The sequence below is a fragment of the Festucalex cinctus genome, chromosome 11, assembly GCF_051991245.1.
Source record: "Festucalex cinctus isolate MCC-2025b chromosome 11, RoL_Fcin_1.0, whole genome shotgun sequence".
NCBI lineage: Eukaryota > Metazoa > Chordata > Actinopteri > Syngnathiformes > Syngnathidae > Festucalex > Festucalex cinctus.
In genome coordinates, this window is record NC_135421.1 from 22,589,004 (window position 1) to 22,615,812 (window position 26,809).

The window sequence follows — 26,809 nt, forward strand, 5'->3', positions numbered from 1 at the left end:
TAAAATCACGATGTATGCCGCCATAAACGTTAATAGACGTCAACTACTTTTTTTTTTTTTTTTAAATCAATGGCAATGTCTAATGGAGCACTACCTGGTCAATGGATTGTGAAATCAAAAACACTCACTAACTATGGCCAGCAAGTGGCAGCATTGTGTCTCTTTTCAATGGGCTGCCGGTATATGAAATTACAATGAAACATGACGAATCTGATGTAAAAGAATGTTTTTAAGGATTACGTGTATGATCGAAGCCTTTGTCACATTAAATCTAATTCACAGAGCGTCACGAAACAAAAAAAATTGTGTCAAAGTCACTGTTGTGCACAAAATGTATCTTTTTACAAAAAGCTTGTTTTTTTTTCTCCTTACTTTTCTTATTTCGCTTGCTTGTCACTCAAATGACCTAATTTCAAATGGTGATTACTAAAGAATGGAATAAGGTCGAAACATACTTTTTCTAATGAAAGAATGGAATGCGATTACCATGTTTATGTAGTAATAGCACGCAATATTCTGTTTGACTTGAAAGATGTGGCAGTAAAAGAATTAAATATTGAGCACAGGTAATTAAAAAAAAACTAAAACTAATATTGAAACTAAAACAACACTAAAAGTAAGCATTTGTTAAGTATTAAAACTAACAAAAATTAACAGAACCACACTGAAAACTAATTAAAGCTAACTAAATAAATAAATAAATAAATAAAATAAATAAAATAAAATACAAAATAAAAAAAGCAAAACTCAAAATGAAATAAAAATGAAAATTCCAAAAACTATAATAACCCTGAGCTGGAGCTCAGTGACACCACTTAAACCAACAATTAGCTTTGTTTCAATAAACTTCACATCGTATGTTTTTTAAATTTGTCTCGACAGACCAGTAAAAAAAAAAAAATATATATATAAATAATCCAAAATTCAAATGTGCAACATCCATTTGGCCGGATATGACTCCCTGTCAAACATGATAAATTGCCTGTTTCAAGGCTCGTGCATGCCATACAAGTTTTTGGTTATTCCATTCATAAATCTTCACAAAGCGTTATCTCTGATAAAGCGCATCTGCTTAAACGATACCCATGAAACTATTTGAAGAGTAATCCACCAAAGTAGTCGAAACTATCATTAAATGTGCTGATGTGTAATGAGTCTTCATTCCACGCGGCCTTTGAACATCCCGGACAATTGCGTCCTCCAGGCTAAGAGGAAAAGGACATCCAGATTTTGAGCGGCTTGAAGCTGGAAATCTTTGATGATACAGTGAGTGTCTTAGCGCTCGTGGCATCTTGGCTAACTTGCACATCTGTGAAAGTACCGTTAATGCTGAAAAGCACTTCCAGGTTTCCCAGCAACATGTGCCGCCACCCGGAAAATGCGCTTTTATGGCCGCCGCTGCTTATTCTAGCTAGATAACGCACTCATTCTGCTGCTGTGTAGATTCTTGATTAAATAGTTGCCACTATTAGACTGGCCTGCCTGCTCTCTCACGTGTCAAACTAGAGAGTAAAAACTCTTTCAAAACAATGTTGACATTTGCATGAACGTGAAATAAAAACAAAAATGCTTTTTAAGAAAACCAAAAGTAATGGAACCTACATTTTATGTTTACAAGACGAAAAAAATACAAATATCTACAATTATAGGGTAAATTGTCATTTGAGTTAATACATGAGCCTTGGTGGTTGATTCAAAATTTATTTGTTTTGGTATTACAGCAGGTAGCAGGAAGACAGAGTTGTACTCCTTTAACTGTGTTTGACAAATTTGGGAAACTACTTTAAAAAAAAAAAAGAAAAAGCTGATGGCTGAGATCCCTCTTTTTTTTTTATTGTATAGATTGCAATACATATATATATATATATATATATATATATATATATATATATATATATATATATATATATATATATATATATATATGAAATCTGAAAAGTTGTTGAATAAGCACATTCTTGAAGAGTTGGAAAGTTAAGAGTTAACGCTATTTATTTTTTTATGCCAATATTTTCCATTTTAGTGACTGTGAATATCGGTATGGCTATCTGTTGGCTACGAATAATCGGTTATCTGTATCGTCCCTGGAAAAAAATCATATCGGTCAATCTCTCTTGAAAAACACTATTCAAGTGAAAGATCTTTTAAATGTTTTTTTTTTAAATATTTTTTGTTTACTTTTTATTACACAATACCTATCATGATAGCTTTTTTTTTTAAGTTTGCGCAAAAGAAATACACAGGATTTTTTTTTTAAAAACAAAAACTAAAAAAAAACAACTAAAAACTAAAAACTAAAACAAATCATTTAAAAAAAAAAATTAAAATGAACAAACTCTGAAAACTAATATTAAAAAACAAAACTCAAAGTGAAATTAAAACTAACTATAATGAAAATTCAAAAACTCTTTTGTTTGTATCTTGTTTGTAAGTTAGCGTTTTGTAGGTCAGGAAATTGTATTTGTTAACTTAAATTTGGTATGTCCATATTTATATCAGTAAGTGCAATAGACTATGTGAGTTTACTAGGAAAATACCCCCCCCAAAAAAACAAAAACAAAACAACAAACAAACAAGAAAGAAGAACCTGTTCCATACAGCCTGCCTGTCTGTCTGTCCGTCATGTCTGTCTCACCATCCTTTTTTTTTTTTACGTGTCTTTGTGTTTATGTCTTTAAAACTTTGTGTGCCCCAACGCGGTCTTCAGCCTTGGCATATGACCATCCAGAACACACAATTTTGAAGGGGATCTCCCACTGGTGTCCTTGTTCAACCATCTGCATGGAAGAAGCCTTTTGTCTGAAGTTGAAAATCAGCGGTCACTGTGGAGAATCCCGTGGAAAGTGTGTTCGAGTTTGTGTGCATGTCCTTACGTGTCCCCGGATGTGACTAACAAGGATTTATGCAAAAAGGCCCTGGTGCTTTTCGCCGTTTTAAAACCCACCTTTTCATTTCTTCGTCGTTTTTGTAATGAATTAGCATCTTGCGGTTTGGTGGCGTGCGCGAATGAAAAAGCGCGGTTATCAGTCATTAACTTTTCCCCTCGCTGTTTTCCAGCCGTGTATTAGCATCTTAGGTAAGGGTGGCTGAGCAGGGGACGGAGTTTCGAGAGGAGACCGCTTCTGTCTGCCTACTAATCAAGAGATTAGGGGCCAGGGTTGGCACCGAAGCAAACTGTGATCTGGGGGGACACACATGTACTTTCTTCTCTCTCGCTCTCACATGCTCAAACGCACACACTCGTTCTCACAGGCGCACACAAAGTGAATCTGCTCGAGTGGCTAAACTTGCATCCACGGCTAATTTCACCGTCAAATGTCAGCTATGGAGCAGCATTGGTGCTGAAAGCCAGTGTAATTCGTTCTGTGCTAATTTGCCTCAGCGAGGAATGAACGACCCTGTGCACTGTCTGCCATAAAACATAAAACTCCATTAATAAGGAGAGGGGAGGACAAGATGAGAGGCAGAACATGAAACATGGGAAAAAAAAAAAAGGTGAGACTAAGTAAAGGGGAGCGATATTACCAAGCGAGTGTGAAAAGGCAAAGAAAAACACGATAAAGATGACAAGACGAGGAATGAGAAGCTGATTCAAAAGGTTTAGTGGTAACAAAAGCAGGTGGGGAAGTCGAATAAGTTATGGGGCTGATTTTAATTGGATATCCTTGATAACATCATGCAATTTGCCGAAACACAAGAATCGTTTAAATTTGTATTAATGGTTTACATTAAGATATAATCGTACCTCACTATATTTCCATATCACATTTAACCTTCATCCTGCTGTCTACGATACCCAAGAAACTTAATTTGCACTTGTATTGCACAGGTGTTTTAAGTGCCTTCTACTTTATTAGGAGTGATGATGTTTGTTCCGGATCAGAATCCTAAGAGGGTTCTGTCAAACACAATACATTTTGTCTTCAAACTTTTGAGAGATGAAACTATTTAGCGAGTTCATGTTGTGTGTCTCGCGTTGTCAAGGGAGTGAAAAGGCGGGGAACCACCGTCAGTCACAGAGACAGTTATCCTCAACGATACTGTCAACAACCCACATATTTCCTGCAACCATCATAGGATATGTAAATGCTAATATTATTTTCAGAAACATCAAGTTAATTTATACTTACTGTTTTAGACCGTATATATACTGCAACTTTGACCGTATATGAACTGTTACGAGTTCAGACCATCTATAAATTCTAAGTTTGACCGTATATGAACTGTACATAAACTGTTACTTCAGACCGTATATAAATTTTAACTTCAACGTATATAAACCAAAACTTTACACCGTATGTAAACTGTAATTTCGACCGTATATAAAGTGTAACTCTGACTGTATATAAACTGTTATTTCAGACTGTATATAAATTATAACTTTGACTCTAAATAAACTGTTACTTCCGACTAAAATTCTAAATTTGACGGTATATAAGCTGTTACTTCAGACCGTATATAAACTCTAACTTTGACCGTATATAAACTGCTACTTCAGACTGTATATAAATTATAACTTTGACTCTAAATAAACTGTTACTTCCGACTAAAATTCTAAATTTGACGGTATATAAGCTGTTACTTCAGACCGTATATAAACTCTAACGTTGACCGTATATAAACTGCTACTTCAGACTGTATATAAATTATAACTTTGACTCTAAATAAACTGTTACTTCCGACTAAAATTCTAAATTTGACGCTGTTACTTCAGACCGTATATAAACTCTAACTTTGACTGTATATAAACTGCTACTTCAGACTGTATATAAATTCTAACTTTGACCTATATAAACTGTAACTTTACACCATATATAAACTGTAACTTTGAGTGTACACAAATTATGTCCGACCGTATATAAATTCTAAATTTGACCATCTGTAACTTTGAGAGTTGTCCTAAATTCTCAACAGTGGTGGTTCAACCAGATCAGGATTATGAAATACGCAGCACAGATGAGTGAGATGTGAGAAAATCTGAATACAGTCATTTTTCAAAATCTGAACGTTGCAGTTTCTGAACAAAAGTCACATGAAATGCTGGAGATTATATCCTCATCATGTATGACATCACACTAGACACAGCAAAAAACAGAGCCAGCGACAAAGCATTAACTTTGGGCATGCATTGGCTTTTTGAAATCTTGTTCCAGAAAATGAACCATCACCGGAAAAAGGAGTTTTGAAGTTTTGAACAAATTAGAAGTCAGCTAACATCCAGGAACCAATTATGTTTTACCTTCGGGTGTTGTTGATGTGATACTTCTTTTTTTTTTTTTTTTTACATAAAATATGGATAGCACACAATGCTAATGAGGAAAAATATGATGTGATCCAATAAGTACCAACCTTTTCATAGTATTTGATCTCGTAATCAAGGATAATGCCGTTCGGTCTCTCTGGCTCCAGCCAAGACAGGGAAACACTACTCCGTGATGTCTTCTCCTTTTTGATCACTATTACCGGAGAGGGAGCTGGTAGGAAAAACAGAGACAGAAAAAAATAAGAGCACGTGAGACGGTGAGTTTTTCTATATAGAGGTTCAATGGAAGTTCAGTTGCCGGTGTTGCATCCTGGCAATTGTCTACGGTTCCTGTTCGGTTAATTCAGTTTTCTGCCCAGTGGGGCCACATTAAAGGATACGGCCCTGGATTGTGGGGGGGGTTGTAGTGCATATGGATGATTTACACAAAGTAGCAAATGCAAACAACACACACACACAGTTCTCATGCAAAGGCAGAGACGTAGTCACTAGAGGAGTGTTTAGATACCATAATTCAGTCTAACTCGTCTATATAACTAACATATCCCCCTACCTAAACAAATACATGATGTCTCCTCCAATCCCCAAAGCATAGTTCCTGTGTGACTGAGCACACTAAAGGATTACAACTTTTGAAGCATGGAAATAGATGCTGGCGGTGGACCTCAATATTTTTGTTGCTAGGGTTAATATTCCTTATTTACTTAAATGTCTGACAAAAACAGACAAGCATTCATTCATACTCCTGAAGGGCTCATTTGAAATCATCCTCCCGAGGTTCCTCTCGCACTTCAGTGTTTCTTCGGTCTATATACAAATATGGAATCTCGTATTTGAAAAGGCCAATGTACAAGAGCATATTGGAAGAAATATTCTTTGCACTAAAGCAGGGGTGTCCAAACTTTTTCATTTGAGGGCCACATACAGGAAATCAGAAGGACGCAAGGGCCACATAATGTTATGAAGAGAAATTGTGTTTAGTCCTAAAAATTGTACAAATAATTTATTGGTGCTTTTGCATATTTAGAAAAATGCTACAGTACATAAACCAATTTATTTGTAATATGGCAGTAGGGTTATTATATTTAGTAAATTTTCATTTTAGTTTGTATTTTGTTTTGAGTTTTGTTTTTTTAAATTTATTTAGTTTTAATTAGTTTTCAGGGTGGTTCTGTTAGTTTTTTTTATTAGTTTTAGTTCTTAAATAAATGCTTAGTTTTAGTTTAGTTAGTTTCAGTATTAGTTTTAGTTTTTTTTGTTGCTTTTTTTTAATGTCATTATTCCGTTTTATATCAAAATAAATCTACTAAAAATCACATTTAAAATAATCCCCAAAGGCTCATGCATTAAATTAATTACCAAAGACTAAAACGAAGGACGTTTTTGCTATAATTATATTTAGTTATATTTTAGTTTTGTACACATAAAAGGTAGTTTCAGTTAGTTTTCTTTTTTTAAAAAGCATCTTCGTTTTTATTTGATTTCATTTATGAAATTGTTGTTTTGAATTTTTGTTTTTTCATTAGTTTTAGTTAGGTAAAATAAACTTTAATAGCTCCTGTGTTTTTCGACACCTTCCCTTCTTACTTTGACCATCTCCAAACATTTTTGTTTTTATTTGATTTGAACTGAGTCAAATGCCATTTTTAGCATATGTCGCGGGCCACTAAAAAAATGGACGGCGGGCCGCAAGTGGCCCCCGGGCCGTAGTTTGGACACCGCTGCACTAAAGCATGAGAAAATATAGTTGATGCTGAAGGTCTCTCTGAAGAAATACTCGTGGCTGGCTGCGCAACATGGAAAAATGTGCTGGGACACCTGGACATGACATCAACAGAAATTGATGGAAAATTATGTGGAGTAGCTTCTGCTTGTCAAGGTAGACTCAACAAGACTTTGGAGCGTGTCTGTGGGAATTCACATGTGTGAGGTCAGAGATCTCTGACGTTGACGACAATCTCTAGTTTAGTTCTTGTTACACTTTTCCTTGACAATGATTCAACTCAGGAGGTTCACATGGTCCCACTCTAGTAATCTGCGCTCCCCCACATGTCATTTTCAGTCTTTCTACACTAACATACTCATTTCCTCTTTTTTTTTTCTTTTTTTTTTACTGTTCTGTAATTGCCAGGCAGCTCCGGGGCTCGCTCTCCATCTGAGGCATTGACTTTTAATTTTATTAGACCACAGGAAAAAACATGTTTGTCTTTGAAATGTTCGAGCTTTGGTTGATTGGTATTGTAAAACCACAAAGTGTGCCTTTGTGGGCATGGGCGTGTGTTTTTGTCTTCCCATGCATATACCCGAGTGTATTTCTGCTGGAAGTTATTTTTTTTCTATAACCATACCAGATGGGGGAGAATCTGTTTCCATACCGCCCACGCCTCCTCTGCCCCTGGTTATGATAGTGGGGTGAGGCTGTGCTTTATATTGGCACCGTGGTTTATGGTGGTAATGATTTTTGAGCAGCTTGAGGGCAACTTCAACTTCCTTGTGTCTTCGTTTGGATCCGCTTTCTTTACCCCCTTTTCTCTTTCGGATTGTCTTCTGCAAAATGCTCAATTTGTTGTCTCTTGTTTTTGTCTACAGTGTAACTTTATGATTTAGGTGACACGCCAGGCCAATAATGGTTTAAAATCGGACCTTTGGCGCCATTAATAAGTGTTTTAAGTGGCACTTATAGGAATACTTGTCATATGTAAGGACCATTAGCCAGGCAGCGCAGTGTAACTCATATATACTTAATTCGCTGAAGTCATTACTAAAAGTAAATTAAAGCCTTGTAAAAAAATACTGAAATAATAATTAAAAAGTGCATGCCATAATTACTCCTATAATTATCTGACCATTGTATGGAAAACAGTGTTCTATTTGATTTGCTCATACTGCACACTTCAGCAAACCTAAGACATCTACCAAAGTTATCAAATCTAAAACTTGTCCATCTGACTTTTTTTGATTGAAAAATCCCAATGTGACAGGCCGTACTGTTCCAATCAAGCACTACATGTACTGCTCTATCTGTTGGATCTGATTGGCCACTGCCCTACTTGGCCTCAATTCCAGTGGACTGTGCAATGAAAGGTGAAAACACGTAATTGTATCCACACCTTTATTAGGCTTTTCATCAAACTGTAGTGGGTTTTCACTCCGCATCATTTGTCACCACTCCCAATGGAAATTAATTTGTAGTTTTTGCATATTTCTTCAGAGTAAACAAATCCAGATTAGCTCACACTTTTGCACTAAATGGAAGTAATCATTTGAATCTGTATCTAAGACTAAACATTTCCCTTATTGAATCGTCATATAGCATGAAATTCTTGCAAACTAAATGTACTCATTTACTCCCAAAGACGTATTTATACGTTTTTTTGTTTAGTTTAGTTTTTTATGCTAGAGCATACAGAAGGCTTTGATGCAGCCTCTGAACTGAAGAGAACGCTTGAATTAAACATTTGAATCCCCCGACACCCCTAGGTAATATATAATTATTGACTTAAAACTAGGGATGTTCGATACCGCTTTTTTTCAGACCGATACTGATACTCAGACCCTCAGTACTCACCGATACCGATACCAACTGCCGATACCAGTAGTACATTTTGACAAATAAAAAAATCACTAAAAGATATTTTTAAACAAATATATTTCCTTTAATTTTGACCAAAAAAAACAGCACAATCACTCTTCAATAGTCTTAACGCTCAAAATAAAACACAAAAAGTTTTTCTTTTAGTTTAAGATTCACAATTTTGAAATATTTCCAAACCGTTGAAGTTTTGGTGAAAAACTGCTGCAAGCTAGCGCCACTTACAGGCAAGGAGGACTCACTTAACGTCTTCCCCCTCTGCCATCGGTCGTTTGTACTCGTCTGCGTCACGAGTACTCGAGTACTTGAAAAAAGGCTGGTATCGGCCCAATACCGATACCTGGTATCGGTACTCGCCCATCCCTACTTAAAACAATTATGAAGATCCCCGATATTATTGTGATCTAACTAACGTTAGAACACAGGTGTCCAACGTTTTTTGCCCCAAGATCTCCTTTTCAAGCAGCCAACTTTCACAATGGACTTTTTTTTTTTTTTTTTTTTTTTATTATCATCAGGGGTCACAAGATGCTCATTCATCCACTATAGGCGGTGGATATGCCGATCAGAGTGCCTCTGATTGGCTCATCAGGCATCATGTGTAAAGTTAACCAATCTAATCAGTGAAGACTGGGAGTACCAGCCAATTAGAGGCAGAGGAGGGAGGATGGTCATTTACACCATCCTTGAGGAAAAAATGGGTGATAAGGATCACAGATATTGCTAAACGGAGCACATCGGGGGGGGGGGGGGGGGGGGGGGGTGGGGGGTCAGAAGTGGGTGTACCACGTATACCCCGGACTACACCACTTGAATCGACCAAAATTGTGATTGAAAGTACCGTATTTTCCGCACTATAAGGCGCACCTAAAAGCCTTCAATTATTTCAAAAGCTGACCATGCGCCTTATAATCCAGTGTGCCTTATATATGGATTAATATTGAGCCGCAACAGGTCTCGCTGTCAATACGCTATCGGTGACCCTGCACGATCGTCAGAAGATCCCGCCATCTTGGATCGCTGGCTAATACTTTACCTCAGAGAAAATAATAAAACAGCTGTTTATTCATTTTGGGAGTGAATGGAGTTGTCAGAAAGCTGGTTTGTAATCTATTAATAAAGTTTGGCTGACCTGTCTGACTGTTTTGTTGACATTCCCTTTAGCGCAGCACCATCTAATGGATGCATAACATAACCCCAGCCTCTACTGTTGCACCTTATATATGGAAAAAGTTTTAAAATATGTCATTCATTGAAGGTGCGCTTTATAGTGCGGAAAATACGGTAGTTACTTGTACATATTATGTCCAGGTTAAAAGGGTGAAAATGGCTCATGGCCACTATGTGCCAGCATTTTCTCCCTCCATCAGACTCAGGAGCAGTTCAAAGGGTTTCAACTGGAGTAAACTGCTTTAAATGTAGATCACAGACTTAGTCGACATCACGATGACCATGAGTTGGAAAGGCGAAGAGATGAGAGGAGGAAATCTATCTGACAACACTGCCCGGACACACCGCTTCTACCCAGGGAAACACTTAATCCATCTTTTAACTGCTTTGGCATCTCTATGTGTGAGTAGATCAGGTAGGGCTGGCGCACCGACACACTTAATCCTTGTAAACTCCCAGGGCCGACGGAGGGTGTACAGCTGCAGGCGGAGATATTCTTTAGACTGAGACGTGCACATACAGTATGTGGGGGTGTTGTCAGGTGGAGCGTGTAGTCTTTCAGCTTCAAAGCGTGTGTCTCTGCCTGCATCTTTGTGTGATGATCAACAATGTATAAAACTCCATCTCTTCTGACGATCACTCAGAGGTAGTTGTTCGTATTCAGTGCACACATAGCCCTTAGCATTGATAAGCACACTTCAAGTCAAATATATATTCAGAAAAAAAATCCTGGACTATCCAGGCAGATTATATTTACCATAATAATAAAGCCTTGCTCAATCACATAGTCAATAAAAAAAATGTGTTGTTGGAAAGTCATACATCAGTGGTGTCCAAACTACGGCCCGGGGGCCACTTGCGGCCCGCCGTCCATTTTTTAGTGGCCCGCGACATATGCTAAAAAATGGCATTTGACTCAGTTCAAATAAAATAAAAAAAAATAAAAAATGTTTGGAGATGTTCAAAGAAAGAAGGGAGGGTGTCGAAAAACACAGGTGCTATTAAAGGTTATTTTAGTTAACTAAAACTCACGAAAAAATAAAAATTCAAAAAACAATTTCGTTCACAAAATAAAATAAAAACAAAGATGCTTTTTAAAAAAAGAAAACTAACTATAATTATAGCAAAAGATGTCCTATGTTTTAGTCTTTGGTAATTTAATGCAATTTAAATGTGATTTTTAGTAGATTTATTTTGATATAAACTGAAAAAAAAAACTAACACTAAAACTAACTAACCTACAACTAAGCATTTATTAAAGAACTAAAACTAATTAAAACTAACTACATTTAAAAAAAAACTCAAATCAAAATAAAAACTAAAATGAAAAATTGCAAAACTATATAATAACCCTACTGCCATATTACAAATAAATTGGTGTATATACTGTCGCATTTTTCTCAATATGCAAAAACACAAATTATTTGTACAATTTTTAAGACTAAACACAATTTCTCTTCATAACATTATGTGGCCTTTGCGTCCTTCTGATTTCCTGTATGTGGCCTTCAAATGAAAAAGTTTGGACACCCCTGTCATACATACATGAGCAAACAAACAAAAGCAGAACATCTGTATGTGCCGCTAATCCATGTCATGTCATTTTAAATAGATCTGGTTCTTATCAACTATAATATAATGCAGCTGGGACCATGCAGTGTAATTACAGTATAGCAAACTTTATGAGTTCACACGATTTGACTACCGCCACACGATAGAACAGACTGTAATCATCCCATGTGTTTGCCTGATGTGGGTTGACTCCTCAATGATGTGTTATTGAGAGTCGTCAATTAAATGTTGATTATTCATAAACTTGCTAGCTTAAAATTAAGACCTGAAATCGTTCATTTGTGCCCTCTGATTGGCTGGTGATCACTCAAGGGTGTTCCCAACCTCTTGTCTACGATCATCCGACTGACTTTGGTGTGGAAGGACTCAAGAGCCCTAACCTCAACCCCTGCAAACACTTTTTATGGGTGAACTAGAACAGAGATTGTGATCCAGGCTCTCCTTTTCAACACCAGTGACCTCTGACCACACAAGTGTTGCCGTAGATAAATGGACAAACATTCCCATGGGTACACTTGAAGTCTTGGGTTGAGCATTGAAGCTATTTTACAGTATCATCCAAAAGAAACCCAACTCTATATCTCATTCTACCTCTATTTTCTGTATGTGGAAAGGACAATTTTCCCAATACTTTTGTCTATATAGAGTGCATAGGCGAATACATATTTTGACACTACTAGAATGGCACAATAGCAGAGGTGAGCAATACATTTTGAGCATCCGTCATTCGTCAGTCGTCAACAGTCGGGACACCCATCCGTCATTGTCAATCCGTCAATATTTCAACTGAACTGCATTCTAATCGTCAATCCCTCATTCCTCAGCGAATGGGCCCGTCAATGTTTTTGTCATTAAAATGGGAATTCCGTCATTGAGAGTGGCCGGACACTGCAGAAGGAACAAAGCAGTTTTAAGCTCTCAATCCACTTGATATTGTTTATGTTACTATTATTTCCCTTACTAACAGTAACAACTGCCGACCGCCGCGCACGGCCAATGGACTACACCCCTTCTTTTTAGGACCCTTTAGCTGTTCAATAACCTGCCTGACTTAAAATGGCGCCCCAAAGGACCCTAAACTGGAAGGTCAACATTTTACGAAATGCCCACTTCTGCACAATAGCTAATCGCTACAATTAACTCATTCACCGCCAGCCATTTTCACAGAAGCAGTCCCGTTCGCTCCCGGCTGTTTTACTGGATTTTGACTGATTTTGCAAAGCTCACAGAATATTGTGTTCTATTGCTATAAATGTGAAAGATTAAAGTCTCTTCTTTCATCAGGAAAAAAAGTATGTTTCTATCTGTTTCCGTTTTGCAGCAATTAGCATAAGAAGAGAGCTAAGTTTCATCAGTTTTCACAAATCTATTTAAAATTGTAAGTAATTGAGCTTTTTTTCGACATGGCCCTGGTTGATCTCCTTTGCTCTGCTGCCACCTGCTGTCCGTTTGTGTAATAACTACCATTTCTGCAACCGTTGTTTGCAGTTGAGAGGCTGCATCAAAGCCTTCTGTATGCTCTAGCATAAAAAAACAAAACAAAACAAAAACATAGAAATACGTCTTTGGGACACTTAGAACATAAAAAAAACGTATTTATACGTTATTGGGAGCAAATAAGTTAAAGAAAAAATCTTGGTGGATATCAGAAAAAGAAATCTAAAGACACCTGACCAACCAAGGATTTTGTTTGACTTATGTTCACTTTACACCTGTAATACAGAAGCGCCTTTTCCGTTTGCCTTCTTGTTGTTCTGAGAGCTGCTGTAGATCTTTAGTTAGATATCTTTTAAAAAGGATGGCAGTTTTAGGAGCCCATTGTTATTCTAAGGTTGCCTGTAAAACGAATGGCATTTTCATTTCTGAGATGTCAGGCTCCAGTCATCGAACATGATTAAGCTGTGGCATGGTATTGACTTCTAAATAGGGGTGTGAATTGCCTAGTACCTGACGATTCGATTCGTATCACGATTCACAGGTCACGATTCGATTCGATACCGATTAATCCCGATACGAATGGTCACGATTCGATACCGATTAATCCCGATATGAATTTATAAGTCGATTGTTGCGATTTTTTTTCATTCATATTTAGAAAATACTAATCAGTAAGCTTGTAGAGTGTAAGATTTATATGAAAATGTATTATTTATTTATCTGAAATTTCAGTCTTATAGAGGTTGTAATCTGTTTCATGTTTGAACAGCATTAAAATAAAAATATTAAGGCTTAATGTGCCGTTCATATAACATTCTTCCATGCTCAAGGTGTGAATCCTAAAAAAAAAAAAAAAAAAAAAAAAATTAATTTTTTTTTTTAAATAAAAAATCGATTCTGCCGATTATTGAATCGATTCGAGAATCGCGCGATGTAGTATCGCGATATATCGCCGAATCGATTTTTTTTTAACACCCCTAATATCAAGCACTTATGATTCGTGTAAGTATATTTCAACACGAACGGCTAAAGCTTTAAATAAAAAAAAAAAGGGAAGAGAAATACTATCTTGTGTAGGAGTAATGATGTTGATATGTTTAAGCATTTTTCTTTGTGCCTCTGCCACAAGTCATCACTTCAAATGTCATCCAGGTCATGCCGTATCCAGAAGGGTTGAGTCGAGACAGTGTTCGTTCCTCACGCTATTCAGATAGCGTGCAGTTTGTTAAGGCCCCTTTGTGTCTCGTGACTCCTTGCCGTCTCCCGCCTCTGTCCTGCTGCTCGTGACCCAGATATCTATCCTAGTGTGTCATCACAAAGTAGGAGACAACTGCTGGGGGACGAGAGAAAGGTACTGCATATACTTTTGTGGCGTGCCACACAGCTGTAAATATACAATGCAGTATTTGTTTAGACAGGACATCCTGGAGCCCCTTGGGATGTTTGGACTCAGTATTAAATCAATAAAAAATAACAATACCAACAATAAAAAAAAAATAAAATAAATAAAAAAAAAGATACGGACATCATTCCACGTCTGCAATAACAAAACAAAACAAATAATATCTTGCAAAAGAAATTAAACTAGGCCTGTAATGTCTAAACAAAATCATCTCCCCAGCAGTTGCAGCCACGAATACAAATATTAAAACAATGTGCGGTCCACATGCCCCACCAAACACAGCAGGTCTGTTATTGCTATTCATTCTTTGAGAACACGATTTTACCCAAAATAACTTGAATGCATTGTTACCAAGATAGAGCGATGCCTTCACTCTATGGCGAACGACTCTTAATGGTTGCATTGTATCCACTGGACAGCTATTGTTTCTATTCGGGAGTTGTTGTGTGCATCAATGGGAGGCTTGCGGCCATTTCCTCCCAAAATCATTTAACACATGTCCTCAGATGACCCGCAGCTTTTACGTGACATCCAGAAAGACAGACCACACACACCTGCAACGACGACGCTGATGCTACACGTGGGTGTTTTAGTTGCATTAAGGGGATACGCAGTTACATCCCTAATGGAGGATTTTTGGCTGGATGGAGTTGAAATACAGACATGTGATTGTCTTTAGTACTGAGCAAAATGTTGATACTCCCAATGAGTTAGTTGAAGCACAATTGTTTTGGCGAAACGCAACTCCTCTCGACCCAACCTTTCATTCTAGGCAAGCCTTCAAGAATAATTGCCAGATTGAGTAAATCTGTGAATACTTGGATCAATGTTGGCTTCATAATTGATTTAATGTCTGGTTATGTTTATTTTTTGAGAAAGGATTACTTTTGTTATTTATTTCATTGATATTCTTTAGGATTGTGATTCTAGTGTTTATAGTGGATTGGTTAGTTGAGACCAAAAGTTTCCTGCTGTGCTTTTATTTTGGTTGAAAGGTATTTCATATTTTTCCATTCTTATTCGGACTTTGTTAGCATGGGTGATTTTGTGTCATTGGACGGGCCGATAAACGGCCTTATTTCACAGTATTGGTACTTATTCACTACTTCTTATTAATTATTCACTGATGTAAAATGTATTTATTGTAAAAAAACAAAAAAACAAAAAAACTGTATTTGCACTTCAAAATGTTGCTTCGATGCTTTATTCTTGTTTACTGTAAAACTGATGTTGATGTACAGCACTTTGCATACAGCAACGCCTGTTCTTAAAGCACTTTATAAATAAAGTTGAGTTGAGTTGAGTTGAGTTGAGTTGAGTTGAGTTGGTATTTGGTATCAGTGACTACTCAAGAATTGAGTACTCGTAGTGATATCCGTCTGAAAAAAAGTGGTATCAAACATCCCTAATTGGAAGAATAGAAAAATGCAATTAATTTCATGCAATTTGAATGAAAAATGCGATATTGGTGTATATAAATCCTTCCTTAAAATTATCTCTCTTTTTTTTTTTTTTTTTTTTTTTTTTTAGGAATTTTATGTACTATGATTACTGGTATTTGGTATCAGTGACTACTCAAGAATTGAGTACTCGTAGTGATATTTTTTTTAGTTTTTATTTTTTAGAAATTTTATGTACTCGTATCCGTCTGAAAAAAAGTGGTATCAAACATCCCTATATTCGAGGAACAATTTGACAACTGTCAAGTGCGTATACGAATGTCGGTACATGAACAATTGAAAGTTAGAGTAAGACGTCCTATGTTGTATTATGTTTTGAAAAACCAAACCAACCAGGACAAACACAAATGCTTTCTAATATGTTTTAAGAGGGGTCAAGAAACACGTTTGGCATGCCTGTGAAATGCACCCCAGCACACGTTGCTGCTGTGGAAACGGAATATTTGACTGTTATTATCTACCATCTGTTGCAACATCTCACCGGCTTGATTGGTGGTGATGGTGACAGCGGCGTACTGCCTCATCTTGGGCGCCAGCGACGAGACTCCGTTCTGCGCCTCGATCTCAAACGTGTAGTTGGTGTGAGCCAGGAGGTCTCCTACTGTCACGGTGGTGTTTTGGAGGCCTGCGGCTCTCGGAAGAAAGCGCACGTTGCTCCTGCAGGGCTCACATCGCGGGCCGCCACCGTTGCTTCCGTTCGCAGCTCCGGCCCGGCATCGTTTGCAGAGGACGGTAAAGGTGAGGTCCCTGCGGCCGCCCGTGTCCTCCGGCCAGCTCCAGTCGAGGATAACGGAGGTCTCGTTGATGGAGGAGATAACGTTACGAGGAGCTGAGGGAGGGCCTGGCGGTGAGAGAAGAGGGCGAGAGTGTGGAGGTGAGAAGACCGGGAGGTCGTCGGATACACAGGATGAGAAAGGGAAGCACAAGTAGAAGGAACGTGAAGTCAGGACATGATGGGAAAAAAAGGAGAGCAGAGAAAAGAAAATGGCAGTCAACTCATTAAATCCCAAAAACGTGTAAAAACGTTTTTTAAATACTTTGTCCTTGCCTCCCCAAAACGTGTTTACACTTTTTTTTTTTTTTTTTTTATTTCTGCTAGAGCATATAGAAGGCTTGGATGCAGCTTCTGACATGAAGAGGCTTAAAGCAATGGTAATTATTTAAAAAAACAAACAAAAAAACAGCAGGTGGCAGCGGTGTATAAGAGATCAGCCAGCACCATTTTCCAACAAAGCTCTTTTCTCTGTTTTTGCCAGGAATGTGAATATTGACAAAACTTACTAACTGTTGCAAAACGGAAACAGATACAAAAATATATATTTTTTCCATTAGTAGGTTCCATATTTTTATAGCATGAGAACACAATATTCTGTGGGCTTTGAAAAATCAGTCAAAATCCAGTAAAACAGTCGGACGTGATGGCTGGGATTGAATGAGTTAATGGCAAATGGCAAATCCACTCACCGACATTTTATGAGTGCGATGTAAGCCAATACATCAGCTCAGCAGTTCTGAATTCTACTTTTACAAGGCCTGGAGTTTTACAGTTTGTGTTGGCAACAACAGAAAAGGTCATATAATCTGTAATCTTTATTCCTGGTGTAAAAGTCAAGCATGGATTTGGTGTAGCAGTGTTTTGTATCAAATGATTATTCTAACTGATATTTTGCAAGTATCACATTTTGTATTCCAGCATTCCACGTTAATTATTCCATTCACGTTCATGATGACGAAGAACAACAGTGTGGGTACAGCAGCGTTTCCCAACCAGGGATATGTGAGCACATAGCGTGAAAACATTTAATAATTTATTGTCATCTTAAGTGTCTTTTAGGCATACACCAATAACCGCTATTACTGGCTCTCATTTTTCAAAAAATATTATAATTATTAGTTGTTGTTTTTTTTTCTTTTTTGTGGGGACATCTAAGCAGGATTTGCAAAGTTGCTTAAACCAGCTGCTTCTTTGAAGGCACGGCAATTGCCTCCATATTAAAAAAATGTATATTAAAAAAGGGAGGGGTGTGGGGTGTGGAACAAACAGGACGACATGAGTAGCCAATGTGTCTGTTCCAAAAATAGCTCACTGGTGATGGGACACTCTGACATACTAAGAATAATTTGATAATTAGAACTGGCAAAGACATTTATTTATTTATTTATTTATTTATTTATTTATTTATTCTGCGATTGGCTGGCGACCAGTTCAGGGTGTACACCGCCACTGCCGCCTACTGCCCAAAGCCAGCTGAGATAGGCTCCAGCACCCCCCGTGACCCTTGTGACCCCGGTCATGAAAATGGATGGATGGATGGATATTTATTTATTTATTTAAACATGATGCACGCTTTTTGTCTACCAAACATTCTATATTTTGTTTAAAAAAAAGCAGTTCCAAAAATGAACAAATGAATGAAGAAAATTGTGTTCAATGGAGAGAAAAAAATCCAACTAATTAAAAAAAATAAAAAAAGATAATTTAAGAGATGTACTATAAATACTATTCTTAAGTGTTTTGTTCCTGATTTAAATGGGCTGTATGAAGGGGATTCAATGGAGTTCCAGTTTTTTGTGGTACCTGTTTTAAGAGTTATATATAACAGTTATATTTATTATTTGTTCAAATTAGTATTTATTACTTTATATTACTATAGTGGTTTATTTTCAAGGCAACGTATTTAAATACAAAAAAAATGCACCCTTGTGATTGATGTTTATATTGGTGAGTCTTATGATTCCTGGTGTTTCTTTGAGATTTTTTTTTTTTAGGACTTAGTTGATTTTGTATTTAGATTTTTCCCCAATACCCTTGCAAGCATTCTATTTTTTTTGTAGTAAATTGTAATGCTCGGTTCCTACCTCCACCATGTTTAATCCTGAACCATGACAAATCTTGAATTTGCTGTTTTTGGTGTTGACATGTTTTTAACTCTTTGACTGCCAAAAACGTTTAATGACGTATTCTAAAATCCTAACGAATGTCGCCAAAAACGTTAATTTACGTTTATATTACGGTTTGTTTGTTTTTTTCTCTCAATGGGCAGTGCAACATCTTGTACAGCGCTGCCTTGTCACTAAACAAAAAATATTAGTGTCAAAGTCACTGTTGTGCAAAAAATGTATCTTTTCACAAAAATGGTGATTGCTAAAGAACGGAATAAGGAAGAAACATACTTTTTTTTCTCATGAAAGAATGGAATCCATATTTATATTCTGTTTGCTTTGAAATATGAGTGAAAATGCTCCAGATCGGGTGGCACCGTTGTTTTTTTTTTTTGGATAACGTTTGGCAGTCAAAGAGTTAAATGCCAACTCTAAAGATCCACACGTCTATAAATACTTAATATTGTTTAGTTGCGGCCCTTGTACCCCTCTGTCTGCCCCAAAAGAGAGAAAAGCTGGCCAGCTGACCAGATGGTGTTTCGGTCATAACAGCCCGTGATGACGGTTCCTCTAATTAGAATTCTGTCCATTAGTGAGGCGTCCATTCGAGTGTTCTGCTGTTCTCCTGCAATTGGTGAAACATGATGAATTACTTTTCTCTCTTAGTCCATTGCTAATAAATTAATACGTAATCAGACATCAGCGAATGAGCTGATTTATAGTTTCATGGGGGAATGGCTTTTGGAAAGCTTGTAAGATGAATCTGTAATCAATTTGCATCAGAGGAGGACAAACAGAATCATGTCGGCAGGAGAAAGAGTGAATCAGACCAATAAATATTTGTAACTTGAATGAGCCGTGAATTAATTACCGCTGCCAGAGAGGTTTATTTGATGTGGTTTCCTGTCAACAGCTTTTAATCAATCAACATGGATTTTCTTTTTCATGATATTTTCCAATGATGCTCTCAATCGAGAATTCAAACACAGACAGAGTAAACAAAAACAAAATTCCCCCTAATCTTAAGTAATTTTGGACCCAATTTTTGAATTTTTGTGAACCCATATTCAGGGTCAGAACCTGCCAAGCCAATCTCGACAGTTCAATGTGTTCAGACACGAACATCTTTGACAAATTAAATAAGATAACATTGTATAAACGGGCTTAACTGATATTCTTAAACATTCTGTTTTGACATATTACATCACAATTACCTTCATTCTCCCTTTGATGTTGAATGATTACGCGTTATAACTCAGTGAGAAACATCTGGAAGCAGTTAGAGCATCGATAAGGGATTATTAACTCCTCAAATCGGGGTGAAGATGTTTTATTTTATGTTTTATTACTAACTGAAAAATCCACCCACCCCTATCATAGTTTTTTTTCCTCCTGTGAGACATCGGGAGGCACCAGTTGATACGATGATCATAACCTTCATCCCATCACAATGACGTGCCAACATGCTCACTTACGTGTGCAGGCCATGGAGGACGGGTCCCCCTCAGCACGGAAGAAGTTTTTCTCACATCCGCAATGCAAGGAGCCTTCATGGTGAGCGTAACTGTGAGGCGGACACTTGGCGCACTCCACGTTTCCGAGTGTGGACTTGTAAAAGCCAGACCGGCACACTGGGGACAAGATAAAGGACAGAGATACATTAGTGTCATGCAGAAGGAGCAGATCAGCAGCAAACTTAAGAGATAGCACGCCTGAAGTGTAAGAAATGAAGTCTGGGTGGTCTTTAAAACACATACAAGCACACACACGTGCACATGGGAGCGTGCCCATTAAAGCACAATGTAAAACATCCATTAATGTAGCAATTAACCATTAACTCGAAAGAAATAATTCACTGAATGATCTCGATCAATTGCAAATTTCATGGTTCAAAAATAATACCTAAATATATATATATGTGTTTTGTAAAGTTCATCACAAATGCTGTATGTGATAATGCAACTCATTTTTCAAGTTCTTACTGTTTCCTATTTTTTTTGTTCTTGTGATGGTGTGATTAATAAACATTATTTGCAAGGCCTGTTTTTTTTTTTGTTTTTTTTTTCCGTTAAAGAGTTGTTTTGCAAATCAATTACTTCATTGGAGGAGTAACTTTCTAACTCTAACTTTCTAAGTTAATGCGAGGGCAGTGAACTAAGGTTTTATTAAACAATGAAAATATTCTTTTTTTCGAGCATGAACAGTTTTATTTCTTAAATTTACATTGAGTTTGGCTGCAAACAAAGAAAAACTAAATCGATTTAAAAAAAAAAAAAAGCTCTGTTGTAATATAATTTGACAAAATAAAATTTAGTAAAAATTATTACTTTACTTATTTCCTGTATGTAGTGCTATATAAAAAAAATGTAAAGTGCATTTTTTTTTTTTTTTTTAGATCTTGGGCCGTTTCACGCCTCCATCGGAGCTGCTTTGATGAAAATTTGTTACTGAGCCATTAAAAAAAATCTACTTGTAAACTATTAAAATATTACGTGTGTTAATGAGGCACAAATTTTAACACACAACCTATGATAGGAAGCCACTTATTTTGATAGATTTTTTTAAAAACTGTGAAGCTATATCTGTGTTCATATAAATAACGTTTAAAAGTGCATTCATGCTGCACTTTCGGGTGCTGCCAATGTGATATGATAATAAATGTAAAAAAAAAAAAAAAGTAAGACCCACAAACAATATAAAATCAAATTAAAAGAGAAATTGAAACTGACACCATTGCACATGTACAACCCCCCCCTGTCAGAAATACAACAGTAAGAGCAACTGCAGGGCAGGTAAGAGAATATGTCGGCTCAGCAGAACACACCCCTGCAAAAGCCAATGACACTGCCCATACCACTACTACCTTATCCATCACTGACATTGGCACACGAAGGTCCCAGTGCTGCTGTAAATACTCCGCTACATCCAATCAGGTCTGCGTGTGCGCATGTGTGTGTAGGGCCGTGTGTTGAATGCAGGTTTAAATGTCCAAATATGATCCTACTACTAGAATGACAACCACAATTCTTGCTGACACACCCAGAAAACAGACCCTCCCTGTCCCCTCCAGGATGATATGGCAGGAAATTAGACGTGACAGGCAGAACCCCCGACCATTCACACAAGAGAAGCAACAGGATAATCGCTGGCTCAGCAGAAACCCGCAAGGAATACAAACCAGAAATGTAGACAACAGGTAAAAATGAATTCATCTCATCCAAAATGACCCGTTCTCTGATCTTGTTATCAATAAATTGACCTTTGACGGAGCACCTACGCTCCATACACTTGACCTCTCCATACCAAGGGAAGATTTATTTCTTTTTATTAAATTCATTGGGCAGCTGAACACTTGGCTCGAGTCCAATTGGATCATCTGCCATTACTGGACGTACCAATGTGTAGTATAACACGATCAGTGGGGATTAGAAAAACACGGTACCGTACGTACTGTATCCCCAAGCACAAGCCATCAAAAACACCGTACAAGTATTGAGCCGTGACACCTAATTTAGATCCACCAAACAAAACTACTGCAATAACGATATTCTCATCTCCATTTCCAAACAAATTACCAGTGTGAAATCAGGGCATGTTTATTAAACACAAATATGTTATAGTCGCAGGAAGCCATAAAGTATTCTGTTGTGAAAATGGCAACATGCTGACACAAATTTATTGTACCAGAAGAGCATTTAATAATTCTGCTTTTCGTTATATGTCGCTGGAATGGGTAGAGAAATGTATTTGTAATAATTCAGTGAAACTGGGTAATTTTTCACGGACGGCTTTATATAGGCCTATTCAGCAAAGAATGAATGCGGACAAATTACGGTTAATACATAGCAGCTTATATAGCAAGAGTGGTATAGCGTCAACCTCTTAATAAAAAAAAACAAAACAAAAAAAAAAAATCTGAAAAAAAAAAGAAGTTATTTTAAGAAGGTGTCCATATATAATATTGGAACATTGTTATGGTACTGTTATTGTACGTAATGGAGATTCATTTAAAAAATAAATAAATAAATAAATAAATAAACATCAAGACTGTCAGCCAACTCTTTATTACAAAAGTACACTTAAGCGATTACCATGAGAACTATATAACACTGTGAGGCTCTCATAACATTTTCTAGTATAAGAATTAATATCCCCACATTACACCCATGAAGCTTTCATATGACAGTGGTGATTTGTTGTGTTTTCTTAACCACAACTGTAGAAATATTTCCCTTAACATCTGGAATTGGATAATAAAAGTCCTGTTTTTTAGTGGGTCTGCCGGGAAAGAAAAGGGGGTGGCTTCTGAAACGAGGGCGATGGCAAAATCAGATTCCGCTCAAAGGAGCTAACTCCTCATTGAGGCTAGAACCAACATGAGTTCCGCCGACATTCACCAGCAGTGAGTGCAGGGGCGTGCGCAGAGAGTGTGATAGCATATGTGCAGTGAGACCGAAACCCGGCACCTCTTCAGATGACGGAAGCCATTCGAAATGGGATGTACCAACTCTGAAAGGTGGGGGGGGATAATTACTCCACTATTATGCCGACCACCAGAATGACCACAAAGCCAAAAGGTTGATGAGTGCATGGCTAGTCATGAAGTCTTGACCAACTCGTCATACAAGTAGTAGACACAGCTTGATTGTCTTACATTTCTTGTAAAAGTCTTGAACGTCTGCTATACGTATAAAACACTCCATACATCAACAGACGAATCATCAAATCAATATCAGCATGTTTTCACCGTGAAACCAAACTCACAAGGGTATATCACAGTGCCGCACCGCTCTCGACAAAATGTCGCCTGAAACACAATCCCGTCATTCACTTGTGAAGAGCGTCACAGACTCACAAGCACACACGTACAACGGCAGCTGCCATGTGATATGTCGGTTGTATGAATAACAAAGGCTGCAATTTGCCCAATCAATAGCCGAGGTCACGGGTCACCATCATCAATAATTAACAAGGCCTTTGGGTGGTGGTCCGTTGAAGTCCGCTATTGACAAGAAGTGTTGAAAACTGTCCTGAATAAAAATGATCATAGTGTGTTAAGTGTTTCAATCCTATTTAATTAGGAATGTTTAAATCAAAGCTTTGTGTTAACTGTTTGACATCTATTAAACATGACACAAAAAGGAGAGAAGACACTCAGTTCAGGGCTCGCGAGGAGAGACGACAGGAACTGACTGATACAATTCACTCCTGCATTCTCTGAAGAGTCCTCTCCTCACCCTCTCTATTTATTTGGTTTTCCACGCCCTTTCCACTCCCCTAGTTTTATTTTTTTTATTTTTTTTATTGCATTATGATTGTGCTCTCATATTTGTGATGCTTACAGAAGTAAGCTTTGCCTGATTATTTGGTAGGCCCTTGTTGAAGAATGCAGGGATTACTGTATGTTCTGTTCACCACCAACCTCCAGTTTTACTTTTACATTGATTGCTGTCACGGTAGGGAAAAAGGAAATTGTCTTTACCCTTGACCCAATGGCCTAAATAGAAACCGCATTCCAATTCATCATTGCTCTCTTGATAATCTTGACTCAAACATCAGAGTCCAGTCTAGAGACAAACAGCAGCGGCGCAATGTGACAACTCAACCATTGATTTCCTATTTGTATACCAACATCGGCTCATTTATCATTCAGTCTACAGAAAGAAAAAAAAGGCACAACTTCCTCGAGTTACTAATCCTTTACCTCCCTTCATCCACCACCTTATCCTGTCATCATGTCATGTTTATTTCACTTTTATCATGACCAATAAATCAATAAATATTTGATGTAAACTACAAACGTCTATCTTAATGAAAACATGGTGTTTCACAACAAACAATTCATGTTACTGAATAAAAATAATCAATCATGGTAGCTGGTTGAATTTTTACTCAGATCACGTAATAACATTAAATGTGAGCCTGTTTAATGTGTCTATTTTCTATATGCCCTGTGATCCACAGGATGTAGTCTGACTTTGGTCCAACGTCGTGGATTAGCTAATTCAATGTTAGGAATTTTGTCACATTGGAGTATAATTTTACCATTTAATTGATTGTAGCTGTATCACACTGTTGAGTGTACTCATCACACTAATTTACCCTGCTCCAATTTGCAACCTATTTTCAGTTGATGAAGCACACACTGTTGATAGATGTTATTAAACCCAACCAAAGTATACATAGTAAATTATGTTAATAAAAGCAAATATTGACCACATACTGTTCATTGGTCTGTGATAATTATAACCGGAGGTCATTGTGAAATGACCCTTTGTTGTTTATATCTTCATTTATAATCATGTTAATTTGACTAATGCATCTTTGAAATGGAAATGACTCAAATCAACACAATAGACAAATTAAAGGCTTTTTTTATGTGATGTTGTTTCACCATGAAACAGAGACATTTAAAATATTCTCCTTCCATCCCTTTTTTCTGCCACTTTTCTTATTCGGGGTCAGCTGATATGGAGTGAAAGGCAGACTACACCCTGGATTTACACCCAGTTACATATAGAGACACAGAGCCATTCACATTTACACCATCACTGAGTGGGGATCGAACCGAAGTACGACATTTTGGATATATTTTTTGAAAAGATGAAAATGTTGCACAGTCAAAAATTCTGGCTTCAAATCTCGAATTGAAACATTCTTAACTCATTCACTCCCAACCATTTTCACTTAAGTGTTTTCCTGGATTTTGACTGATTTTTCAAGGCCCGTGACATATTATGTTCTATTGCTATAAAAATATGGAACATACCAAAAGAGAGATTAGAGTCTCTTCTTTTATCAGGGAAAAAAAAAGTATATTCCTATCTGTTTCCGCTGTGCAGCAATTAGCAATAGCACATAGCTAAGTTTCATGGTTTTTCACAATTCTGCTTAGAACTGTGGGGAAATCAGCTCATTTTAACATGGCCTGGTTGATCTCTTATACTCTGCTGCCACTCAACCATTTTCTGCAGTAGAGACACTGCATCAAAGGCTTCTCTATGCTCTGGCATAAAAAAAACAAAAAAAAAAAAAAAACGTATAAGTACGTCTTTGGGACACTTAAAACATTTAAAATATGACATATTTATACGTTTTTGGGAGCTAATGAGTTAATGAAGTTCACATTTTCATTCCAAAAACATGTATTGTTCATTAGGCGTGTTCCGATCATGGTTTTGGCTGATACCAATCAACCGTGATAGTGATCAGCCAGATTGTGTGTAAAATTTTCACTTTTAAAGCTACAGCTACCGATTTTATACTATATCATATTTACTTTACCGTGTCACTTTTTAAAATGTAACTAGTACATGATACCGTTGTTATGCGTGAATGGTTAGCGTATGTAATTAATAATAATCGACCATTTAAGGCGATCTATCATCCATTAACGGTTTGGATCGACGATCACGTATTATTTCCACGAACATCATTCTAATGCTCACGTATAAAATCTTCTAAATTGTGCTCTTTCAAAGGTACTGTTGTTTGAAGGGCAATAAATTGGGCCAAAACAAGGCAGCAAGTCCTATAAACCTCACACAGCGAGGCATGGATCAACTCCCCGCTGTATCCATCAAGGACGCAATAACCGTTTCATACGCAGTCCACACTCCAGAGATTAACCGGGTCAGTGAGGAAATCCAGGACAACCAGCCCACAGGAGCAAGTCAACGCTTGTAAACCCACACCCAAAAACCCACACTTTGTGTGTCGGCGTGGGTATGGGTGTGAATTGTGTAGCGTGACACTGACCCTTTAACGCCCTCACACTTGCCCATAAAGACACTCGCGCATTCCACGGTCCATTCCCTGGAAACGGACATCACCCAACTAAACATTTAAAGCAATTCGCCTTCATTCATCCTTTACACAACTATTGTGCTGCTTTGAACGCCGATCCAGCATCCTCGTACACTAAACTCACACAAACACACTATAGCTGCCGTCATCTCGGTGATTCAGGGCGACACACCCTTTTGTGCGAGCGTCACAATACTATCCAATAGCAACCACATCACAATTTC

At 37.3% G+C, this 26,809-nt stretch overlaps 1 protein-coding gene across 5 annotated transcripts in view; it reads right to left on the minus strand.

Annotated features, from left to right (window-relative positions):
* Nucleotides 1-26,809, minus strand: part of epha3 (eph receptor A3) — a 119,292-nt gene that overhangs the window by 42,439 nt on the left and 50,044 nt on the right. For all 5 annotated transcript variants that reach the window (XR_013287172.1, XM_077535925.1, XM_077535926.1 and 2 more), the window contains 3 exons: nt 20,255-20,410; nt 16,378-16,737; nt 5,350-5,474 (listed from right to left, as the gene is read on the minus strand). Coding sequence is in view for 4 of the 5 variants with exons in the window: in XM_077535925.1 (XP_077392051.1) it covers nt 5,350-5,474; nt 16,378-16,737; nt 20,255-20,410 (641 nt within the window). In the remaining variant the exon portion in view is untranslated. The remainder of the gene's footprint in view (nt 1-5,349; nt 5,475-16,377; nt 16,738-20,254; nt 20,411-26,809) is intronic.